The sequence below is a fragment of the Cherax quadricarinatus genome, chromosome 14, assembly GCF_038502225.1.
Source record: "Cherax quadricarinatus isolate ZL_2023a chromosome 14, ASM3850222v1, whole genome shotgun sequence".
Taxonomy (NCBI): domain Eukaryota; kingdom Metazoa; phylum Arthropoda; class Malacostraca; order Decapoda; family Parastacidae; genus Cherax; species Cherax quadricarinatus.
In genome coordinates, this window is record NC_091305.1 from 49,342,929 (window position 1) to 49,354,979 (window position 12,051).

At 42.2% G+C, this 12,051-nt stretch overlaps 1 protein-coding gene across 1 annotated transcript in view; it reads left to right on the forward strand.

Annotated features, from left to right (window-relative positions):
* LOC138852701 (protein SHQ1 homolog) overlaps positions 1-3,369 on the forward strand; it is a gene marked incomplete at its 3' end in the record, with an annotated part of 51,487 nt that extends 48,118 nt beyond the window's left edge. Inside the window, 1 exon segment of the mRNA XM_070085005.1 lies at positions 3,202-3,369. Within this exon segment, the coding sequence (XP_069941106.1) occupies positions 3,227-3,369 (143 nt within the window).
* Positions 3,370-12,051: the final 8,682 nt, after the last annotated feature.

The following is a 12,051-nucleotide window of genomic DNA, read 5'->3' on the forward strand; positions in this document are numbered from 1 at the left end:
CTTCTACTCCTCCTCCTTCTACTCCTCTTCCTTCTACTCCTCCTCTTTCTCCTCCTCCTCCTCTTCCTACTCCTCCTTCTGCTCCTCCTACTCCTCCTCCTCCTCCTCCTCCTCCTCCTCCTCCTCCTTCTCCTCCTCCTTCTCCTCCTCCTTCTCCTCCTCCTTCTCCTCCTCTTCTTCTTCTTCTTCTTCTCCTCCTTTTTCTTCTTCTTTTCTTTCTCCTCCTCCTCCTCCTCCTCCTTGTCTTGTGTGCGGCTTATAATTGTTTTGAGTCAGAGGTCGGCAGCTGTCAAAATGACATATTGTCTCATTACTCACTCCCTCTCCCGCCTCTCCCGCCTGTCAAAACAATGGGGTCGGATGCTGCTTCCCCTCCATTCTATCTAATTATCCTTCTCCCTCATTCTATCTCTTTCAATCTGTCTCTCTATCTGTCTGTCTATCTCTGTCTCACAGGTACACATAAATACAAGTATACATAGTGTAAATTACCTAGGATAACCCAAGAAATCCAGACAAAGTGCTATACTCTGCTTGAAGATGTGAGTAAATGTGATGATGACACAGTCTTGTGGCTCTCTCTGAGACAGAGAGCTAGATGGATAGACAGGGAGCTTGACAGACAGACAAATAGACAGACAGAAATGTTTGTGTACCAGCAAAAACAAAGGGAGGGCGATGGTCATCTAATCTTTCCTTATCAGCTCCACCCTCATTTACGCTCATCAAAGTCAGCTCTTATCAGATGTTATCTCCCCTTATCTTGTCACTGTCATGGGGTGGACTTTTTTTTTTCTTGCTTCAAGGGAACAATATTATTACATCTTCTTCCTCCTCCTCCTCCTCCTCCTCCTCCTCCTCTTCTCTTCCTCTTCCTCTTCCTCCTCTTCTCCTCCTCTTCCTCCTCTTCCTCTTCCTCCTCCTCTTCCTCCTCCTCCTCTTCTCTTCCTCTTCCTCCTCTTCTCCTTTTCCTATTCCTCCTCCTCTTCTCCTCCTCCTCTTCCTCCTCCTCTTCTCCTCCTCCTCATCCTCTTCTTCCTCCTCCTCCTCTTCTCCTCCTCTTCCTCCTCTTCTTCCTCCTCTTCTTCCTCCTCCTCCTCCTCCTCTTCCTCCTCCTCTTCTCCTCCTCTTCTCCTCCTCTTCTCCTCTTCCTCCTCCTCTTCCTCCTCCTCTTCCTCCTCCTCCTCCTCTTCCTCCCCTCCTCCTCCTCTCCTCCCCTCCTCCTCCTCCCCTCCTCCTCCTCCTCCTCTTCCTCCCCTCCTCCTCCTCCTCTTCCTCCTCTTCTTCCTCCTCCTCCTCCTCCATTGCTTTTGGTCTCAAACTCCTCCAGATCATGAAATTGATCTTCACTGACACTTCCATCTGTGTTAGAGCATCACTTGGGAAGAGGAGAGTTCCAGATTTGCTGGGGAATCACATATTTCTTACTGCTAGACATGCTGAAAAAGGACAACTGAAATGGCATTCCCACAATGCACCACTGGCTCCCCGATTTTTTTTATATGGTGCACACTGACCATGGAGACCCATTCTCTCACATGTGGGCCTACCAGCTTTCTCCTGCTTCATTTGAAGCTGCTAGAATTTATGCGTATAAATACGTCAGAAACAGTGGCGCGTAAGACGTATATATACGGCGTAAACAGTCAAAGGGTTAAATGAGACTCGGTGATTATTATTATCATTACTAATATGACATCTCGAGACATAAGACACTAATTTTAATGTGAACCTGCATGCCAACACAGTATGTAAGTTTATTTAGGCACAGGTATACATAAGTATAATTATCAGAGTATATATAAAATATGAAATAACTTTTAAAAACACTTGAAATTTTGGAGTTTCCAGACATAATGGAGAGACTTAGTGCTTACGAATCTCACAGAGAATGTAAACAAACCAGGTAGGGCGCGGTGACCATATTAGAAAGTCAGGTGGGGGGAGTTGTATTGCGAGGTTTGGTCATAATTTGAAATGATCATATTAGCAGAATGCCGTAAAGCGGGGCCCTATTGTAATTTCTTATTACAATTTCCTATGTATATATTACATACTGAAGATCCCTTAGACTCATGCCATAAATATTTTAGAAATCCTGTGGAACATCGTAATAAGCAATATTTATGCATCGGTAATTTTGCCCGCTTTTGGCCAATTACATGTATATCATTAGATTAGACCAAATTCTTAGCTATTTTGCTAGTATCTGTTCCATTTTATCAATTAAGCACAAGAAATCGCCCAATCAACTATTTCAGCTACACAATAAAGTGGCTGGAAATTGGTAATTTGGCTAATTTCACACAAAGTTCAAAATATTCCAATTTCAAAATAGGGTCCAGAATAAACATTGCAGGCATTCCTCACACTAAAATAACATTTCCTCTGTTTATTAGTTATGTTTCCAGGCTCTACAGATGAATTCCATTTTGTTTTTTATTTACATAAAGAATTTTTATTCACACCAAAAAACAGACTATTTACTGTTATGCAATATTGCAATAATTGAATAAATAATATCAGCACATTCATGAACATATATTAGACCCACCTGTTGACATGTGTTGGATGTGTGACGTTATTTGTTTGCTCTTGAACATCAGCAAAAATCGAACATTTTCACCACTATCAGCTCAATTTCAAGCTATATTCTGTATTAAAAACAATCAAACTCATCTCTGTTTCTGTAATATATGGTCCATTCTATCAAATGAGACGAAGATACCGCAAATACAACTGTAAAAAAACATACAAAAATACACTGCAGAGTCGCTGTTTTATTCCAAAAGCACAGCCGCAGTTTTTTTTCCTCATTATACACTGTGTGCTGCAGGATTTGTTATATATGGTGCACAGTTACTACATAGATGCATTCTCTTGTAACTAAGCCCAAATTTACCACTCACAGCTTATCTGAATGAGGTGAGCTCATGGTGTAGAACTATGGCTTGGACCCAGGCTTCAAAGCTGTAGAACTACGGGACAGACCCTCAAAGAGTTAATAGTTCTTATTTAAGTGATATTCCTTCTCCAGTTGAAGAGAAATAGTTTGTGACCTGGCAGTGTGTGCGACGATCCCCAGAACTATTAACTGATACACTCTATATAAGATCATAGTATGTATTTATTTTGGGGGAAATATTTTATATAAATTAAAAGTGTTTATGTAATGCTCATGCTTCTACTTTATCAATACAGGTTGTAGTATATACCTGGTGCAGCAATGTTGACTCCCAAGTTTGAGGTTCATCAAGATGATGATAATCTGACTGTAAAAATATTTGCACCATACTCTCAAATTTCCAATGCCGAGGTCAACATCGATGGAGAGTCTTTCACATTTTATTCGTCGCCATATTATTTACGGTACTGTAATGCTTTAAAAGAGTACTTTTTCTTCTAGTTGTCTGCAAACATTAAATTGAATTTTAGATATGCAGTGGTACTTCGGTATACATCCACTTTGGAATAAGTCCAACTTGGTATACGTCCTGTTTGGACATGAAAATTTTTGCTTGGTATTCGACCTTTGTTTGGAACACGACTCGTGAGCTAGAACTTGTATGGGTCAAAATGATAAAGATGGTGCCAATGATTTTGTTACAGAGTTTGGGGAATTTGTGGAGGCTGAGGGTTTTGTTCTCCACCAAGTTTTTAATTGTGACGAAACAGGCCTGTTTTGGAAGAAAATGCCTGACAGGACCTATATTATACAAGAGGAGAAGGCATTACCAGGACACAAGCCAATGAAGGATAGGTTACTCTCTTGTTTTGTGCCAGTGCAAGTGGGGATTGCAAACTGAATTGATTGCTCTGAAGTGACCTCTGATGCAGAGTTAACCCTGAGAGAGTTTTGGAAAGATCACTTTACTATCACCCATTGCATAACTCTCATTGACAAAGCCTGGCAGGAAGTTTCATACAGAACAATGGACTCTGCTTGGAGGAATTTATGACCAGAAGCAGTGGCTGAAAGGGACTTTGAGAGCTTTGAAGCTGTGTCTATAGTGGAGGATATTGTCTCTCTGGGCAGGTCCATGGTTCTGGATGTGAGTGATGGTGATGTGGAGGAGTTAGTGGAGGGGCAATGGGAAGAGCTGACCACTGAGGAGCTGCAGGAACTTGAGAAGGAGGAGCACAAGACTAAGATGGATGCACTCTCTTCAGGCTTGGAAGAAGAGATAGAGGAAGCCCCTGCTTCATTAATCAAGGAAACCTTTGCCAAATGGATGGACATCAAAAACTTTGCAGAGAAGTACCACCCCAAAAAAGCCCAAACAAACCATAATAACATTGAGATGACCAGACATTGTCACATTTCCATAACATTCTGAGGAGAAGGCAGCAGCAAAGTTCTTTGGACAGATTTTTAGTAAAAATCAAACCTGGTGAGCTTCAGCCAAGTCCAAATAGGAAAAAGATACAGAAAAGAGAAGGGGGGACTCCTTCCAAATAAAATGTATAATATGCCAATAACAATAGGATTTTTTTTTAATGGGAATGGATTAATCATTTTCCCTATACATATTTATGGGAAAATTCGTCTGGTATACGTCCTGTTTGGTATAAGTTCAAGGTCCTGGAATGGATTAAGGACGTATACCGAGGTACCACTATACAATGAGTTAGTCATATTTAGAGTAGACCATTAACAAAAAGTATGGTAGCTAAAAGAATAAAATTATATTGAAAGAAAAATATACATAATGCATATAAATATAATCTGGCAGATGTCAACAGTTCTTAAAGAGAGAGAAATGATTCTTGCAATAAATGATAAGTGCATGCATTAATTTTTTTATATGTTACTATATAGGTAATTGGGGAGAAAAATTGTTGAGTAAGCTTGGAAATGCTAGATAACTGTGTAACTCAATACAACTTTATTTCTTTTCTGTGGTATAAAAAAGTAGTTTACGTGTAATAAAATATTGTTAATCACAAAAGAAAGCACTAGCATGCGGTACATTTTGGGCAGACTAATCCTAATGCTTACAGACTACTTAAGAACTAGACATAAGTTATTGAGTAGGAGGTCAGGTAGGTAAGTGAACAATAGTACAATTGATGCTGTACCTGTAATTAGCATATGTATTATGGTAAATTCTTCTATAAATGCTGAAAATATTAGTAATGTTAGGAATGTTACAAAGAGAATGATGAGGGAGAGTAAAAGGAGAGTGAAAGATAGAGTGAGGCACTATCAACAAATTTTGCTGAGAATAAGAAAAAATTTTGGAGTGAGATAAATAAATTAACCCTTTCAGGGTCCAAGTCCAAAATCTGAAGTGGTGCTCCAGTGTCCAAGAAATTTTAAAAAAAAAAAAAAATTATTTTTTCTATCAGAATTAAAGATAATATTTTTGTGAAGGTAATAAAACAAAAACAAAAAAATTTCTGATCAGTACTTACCGAGATACAGTGGCAGGAAGTTGACCCAAAATGACCGGGTGGCGGCAACATCAGTGACTTCCGCAAAATCGCATTTTTTTATTTTACATTTTTTATACTTTATTCTTTTCTAATTTTTTTCTTTTTCTAATAACATTTGTGGCCTGTGAGACCAGTATAATGTACAGTGGACCCCCGGTTTACGATATTATTTCATTCCAGAAGTATGTTCAGGTGTCATTACTGAACGAATTTGTTCCCATAAGGAATATTGTGAATTAGATTAGTCCATTTCAGACCCCCAAACATACATGTACAAATGCACTTACATAAATACACTTACGTAATTGGTCGCATTGGGAGCTGATCGTAAAGTGGGGGGTCCACTGTATATTGTATAAGTGTACACTCATTGTATTCCACGCAATAACTGCACTAATTTGTTTATCATTATATTGCTTACAAAACTTGTTTACAAGTTTATTGTAAACAAAATGATGAAAATATTAGTGGGGTTATTGTGTTGAATACAATGGTACTATATAGTACCATATGGTACAATGGTGCCATAAGGTGCAATGGTACCATATGGTACAATTGTACCATATGGTACATGGTATCATATGTTACAGGGTACCATATGGTACATTGTACTATATAGTATAGGGTACCATACAGTACAAGATAACATATGGTACAGGATAATATATGGTGCAGGGTACCATATGGTGCAGGGTACCATATGGTGCAGGGTACTATATGGTGCAGGGTACTATATGGTGCAGGGTACCATATGGTGCAGGGTACCATATGGTGCAGGGTACCATATGGTACAAGACACCATATGGTACAGATACAGGGATCCCTTTGGAAATACGCCACCCTGACATTTTTAGGTTATCCTAGGATTTTATACATATGCTGCTATGTATGATAAATCTATGTAACTGTATTTGTGTACACTTGAATAAACTTACTCAAGCACATGTGGCATCATAAGTAAGTTTATTTAGGTATACACAAATAAAGTTACATAGAATATCATACTTAGCAGCATATGTTTGGAGAACCTAGGATAACCCAAAAAGTCAGACAGACTTATTTCCATTAGGGTCCCTGTACCCTGTACCATATGGTATAATGTACCATACGGTGCAATGTTCTATATTGTACATTGTACCATTGTGCCATGTCATACCATTGTATGACATGGCACCATTGTACCATATGGTACCATTGTACCATATGGTACAATGGTACCATATGGTTCAAAACCATAGAATTCCTCTTCATATCCACTTCCATCAGTCTTAGAACTGTAAGTTGTGAAGAGGAGAGTCAGAATTCGCCCGGAGAGTGAGTGGGGAGTGAGAGCTTCCTTGCCAACAGGCACGATGAACAAAGCTACTTTGGCTGTGTTCCCACAATGCCATGTGGGCGTCCAGATTTTTTCTATAGTGTGCACACTGACCACCCAGACCCATTCTCTCAGATGTAGGCCTACCAGCCTTCTCACGCTAAATTTGACGCCGCTAGAATTTTGATGTAGATCTACGGTTTGGACACTGAACGTAAAGCCGTAGATCTACAGGACTGACCCTGAAAGGGTTAAGAAAGTCTAGGGAATGAATGGATTTGACAGTTAAAAACAGAATAGGGGAGTTAGTAGATGGGGAGTTGGAGGTTTTGGGAAGATGGAGAGAATATTTTGGGGAACTGTTATATGTTGATAGACAGGGAGGCAGTAATTTCATGCATTGGCCAGGGAGGTATAACAACTTTTAGGGGTGAAGAAGACCTGGATGTGAGTATGGGAAAGGTGCATGAGGCATTAGGTAGAATGAAAGGGGGCAAAGCAACTGGAGCTGATGGGATCGTGACAGAAATGTTAAAAGCAGGGGGACATGTAGTTTTGGAGTGGTTGGTTCTTTTATTCAATAAATGTATGAAAGAGGGGAAAGTACTTAGGGAATGGCAGAGAGCATGTATTGTTCCTTTATGTAAAGGGAAGGGGACAAAAGAGAATGCAAAAATTATAGGGTAATAAGTTTACTGAGTACCAGGTAAAGTATATGATAGAGTTAATATAAAAATGATTAAAGGTAAGACAGAGAGCAGGATTACAGATGAACAATGATGCTTTAGAATGGGTAGGGGATGCATAGACGAAGTGTTTACATTGACGCATGTAAGTGAACAATAATTAGATAAATGTAGGAAGTTTTCATATACAATGGAACCTCGGTTTTCATATGCCCTATTTCGACAAAATTCTCTATAAAATGTTTTTTTTTTTTTTAAATTTTTAGGTGTCTGGAACAGATTAATTGGTTCCATTCCAGACACCCAAAAATATTAACAAACAATAATTTTATAGAGAATTTTCTCCATCTAGGGCATACAAAAACAGAGGTTCCACTGTGTGTGTGTGTGGATGGGTGGGTGGATGAGTGGGTGGGGGGTGGATGAGTGGGTGGGTGGATGGATGGATGGGTGGATGGATGGATGGGTGGGTGGGTGTGTGGGTGTGGGTGTGGGTGTGTGTGTGTACTCACCTAGTTGTACTCACCTAGTTGAGGTTGCAGGGGTCGAGTCCAAGCTCCTGGCCCTGCCTCTTCACTGGTCGCTACTAGGTCACTCTCCCTGAACCATGAGCTTTATTGTACCTCTGCTTAAATCTATGTATGGATCCTGCCTCCATTACATCGCTTCCCAAACTATTCCACTTCCTGACTACTCTGTGGCTGAAGAAATACTTCCTAACATCCCTTTGATTCATCTGTGTCTTCAGCTTCCAACTGTGTCCCCGTGTTGCTGTGTCCAGTCTCTGGAACATCTTGTCTTTGTCCACCTTGTCAATTCCTCTCAGTATTTTGTAAGTCGTTATCATGTCCCCCCTATCTCTCCTGTCCTCCAGTGTCGTCAGGTTGATTTCCCTTAACCTCTCCTCATAGGACATACCTCTTAACTCTGGGACTAGTCTTGTTGCAAACCTTTGCACTTTCTCTAGTTTCTTTACATGCTTGGCTAGGTGTGAGTTCCAAACTGGTGCCGCATACTCCAATATGGGCCTAACGTACATGGTGTACAGGATCCTGAATGATTCCTTATTAAGATGTCAGAATGCTGTTCTGAGGTTTGCCAGGCGCCCATATGCTGCAGCAGTTATTTGGTTGATGTGCGCTTCAGGAGATGTGCCTGGTGTTATACTCACCCCAAGATCTTTTTCCTTGAGTGATGTTTGTAGTCTCTGGCCCCTTAGACTGTACTCTGTCTGCGGTCTTCTTTGCCCTTCCCCAATCCTCATGGCTTTGCACTTGGTGGGATTGAACTCCAGGAGCCAGTTGCTGGACCAGGTCTGCAGCCTGTTCAGATCCCTTTGTATTTCTGCCTGGTCTTCGATCGAATGAATTATTCTCATCAACTTCACGTCATCTGCAAACAGGGACACCTCGGAGTTTATTCCTTCCATCATGTCGTTCACAAATACCAGAAACAGCACTGGTCCTAGGACTGACCCCTGTGGGACCCCGCTGGTCACAGGTGCCCACTCTGACACCTCGCCACGTACCATTACTCGCTGCTGTCTTCCTGACAAGTATTCCCTGATCCATTGCAGTGCCTTCCCTGTTATCCCTGCTTGGTCCTCCAGTTTTTGCACTAATCTCTTGTGTGGTACTGTGTCAAACGTTTTCTTGCAGTCCAAGAAAATGCAATCCACCCACCCTTCTCTCTCTTGTCTTACTGCTGTCACCATGTCATAGAACTCCAGTAGGTTTGTGACACAGGATTTCCCATCTCTGAAACCATGTTGGCTGCTGGTGATGAGATCATTCCTTTCTAGATATTCCACCATTCTTCTCCTGACAATCTTTTCCATGATTTTGCATGCTATACATGTCAGTGACACTGGTCTGTAGTTTAGTGCTTCATGTCTGTCTCCTTTTTTAAAGATTGGGACCACATTTGCTGTCTTCCATGCCTCAGGCAATCTCCCTGTTTCGATAGATGTATTGAATATTGTTGTTAGGGGTACACATAGTGCCTCTGCTCCCTCTCTCAGGACCCATGGAGAGATGTTATCTGGCCCCATTGCCTTTGAGGTATCTAGCTCACTCAAAAGCCTCTTCACTTCTTCCTCGTTTGTGTGTACTGTGTCCAGCACATGGTGGTGTACCCCACTTCTCCGTCTTTCTGGAGCCCCTTCTGTCTCCTCTGTGAACACTTCTTTGAATCTCTTGTTGAGTTCCTCACATACTTCACTGTCATTTCTTGTTGTCTCTCCTCCTTCCTTCCTTAGCCTGATTACCTGGTCCTTGACGGTTGTTTTCTTCCTGATGTGGCTGTATAACAGCTTCGGGTCAGATTTGGCTTTTGCTGCTATGTCGTTTTCATATTGACGTTGGGCCTCCCTTCTTATCTGTGCATATTCGTTTCTGGCTCTACGACTGCTCTCCTTATTCTCCTGGGTCCTTTGCCTTCTATATTTCTTCCATTCCCTAGCTCACTTGGTTTTTGCCTCCTTACATCTTTGGGTGAACCATAGGCTCATCCTGGCTTTTTCATTATTCCTGTTACCCTTGGGTACAAACCTCTCCTCAGCCTCCTTGCACATTGTTGCTACATATTCCATCATCTCATTAACTGGCTTCCCTGCCAGTTCTTTGTCCCACTGAACCTCATTCAGGAAGTTCCTCATTCCTGTGTAGTCCCCTTTCCTGTAGTTTGGTTTCATTTGTCCTGGCCTTCCTGCTTCCCCCTCCACTTGTAGCTCTACTGTGTATTTGAAGCTCAAAACCACATGATCGCTGGCCCCAAGGGGTCTTTCACATGTGATGTCCTCAATATCTGCACTAAAGGTGAATACTAAGTCCAGTCTTGCTGGTTCATCCTCTCCTCTCTCTCTTGTAGTGTCCCTTACATGTTGGTACATGAAGTTTTCCAGTACCACCTCCATCATCTTAGCCCTCCATGTATCTTGGCCCCCATGTGGCTCCAAGTTCTCCCATTCGATCTCCTTGTGGTTAAAGTCGCCCATGATCAGGAGCTTTGCCCTGCATGCATGAGCTCTTCTGGCCACTGCAGCCAGTGTGTCAACCATCACTCTATTGCTCTCGTCATACTCTTGCCTTGGCCTCCTGCTGTTCTGTGGTGGGTTATACATCACTGCAATTATCACCTTGGGACCTCCAGAGTGAAGCGTTCCCACTATGCAATCACTTTCTTCTCCGCTGACTCCTCTCTCCAGCTCATCAAAATTCCATCGGTGTTTGATCAGCAGTGCCACTCCTCCACCCCCCCCTGTTCCTTCTGTCTTTCCTCAGGATCTGGTATCCCGTTGGAAAGATGGTATCTGTTATCATACCTGTAAGCTTGGTTTCTGTGATCGCTATGATGTCTGGTGATGCCTCTTTGACTCTTTCGTGCCATTCCTCCCACTTGTTTGTTATTCCATCAGCGTTTGTGTACCATACCTTCAGTTTCCTTTCCAACACTGTGGTTTGGGGGGCCTGTGGGGGTGGGAGACCTGGTAGCATACTGTGGGATTCTATGGTTGGGGGTTGGGTGGAAGCTGTGGGTATGGATTGTATTGTGTGTTGGGATGGTGTGATAGGTTGTGGGGTTCTGAGGATAGTTGTGTGTGTGCTTGCCCTTGCTGCTCTATTCTGCTCTGACTGACCTCTGCTGGTTCCATCCTTGTCTCCTTTCCTAGCTCCTTTCACTTTTTTGTCCTCTCCCTCAGCTGCTGTCTCTCTGTGTTCTGTCTGTCTAGAAACACCTTCTTGTACTCTTCCAAGCTTTTCAACCGTGGTTTCTCTTGGAGGATCCTGTTCCGCACTGTTTCTGTCCTGAGAATCAGCTTGATCAGTCGGTTTCTCCCCTTCAGGTACCCCCCTATTCTCTGAAAATTTACAATCTCGTCCATGTCTTCTCCCCCTATTTCCGTGATGATTTTCTCAAACTCCTTTCTTTCTTCCTGCCGTCTTTCAGTGTGTGTCCTTTCCTCTCTCTCCCGAAGCCCATGGATAAACACTGATTTTGCCCTTTCCTCCTCCCATTGCCTCTCCCTCTGTGACTTTGGTTCCTGTCTGTATGTGGTCATTTTCTCCCCTGATTTTTTCCAGTGGCTCTTGATAGCATGGTTGTGCCTCAGCATTCGACCTATCTCCCTCTCCATCTGCACCCATCTGCTCTTCCCTTCCACTCCCTGGCCCTTCTTTGCAGGCTGATATGACCTTAGCATAATTCATATCTCCTTCCTTCCTGTTCAGCCTCTCAGCTTCATATGGTGTGTCTTCTCTGGTCACTACCCCTGAGACTTGCTTCAGCCTGTTTACCTCAAATTCTAGGACCTTTACCCTGGCTACTGCAGTTTTGACTTGTGCCTCCCAACTCTTCGTCTCCTTCTCCATCCTCTTTTCCCATTTCACAGAGAGCTCTTTCTCCATTTTTTCAGAAAGCTCTCCTAATTTTCTCTCCCATTCTTGCTCTATCCTTTTCCACTGCTCCTCCATCCATTCCTCCCTACCAGTACCATTGTCATCTGATCCCTGATTGCTGCGAGTCCCAACCATTTTTTTTTTTAGTGAAAGAGGGAGAGAAAGAGAAAAAGAAAAAGGGGAGAGAGTGAGAGAGAGAGAGGGAGAAATAGAAGGG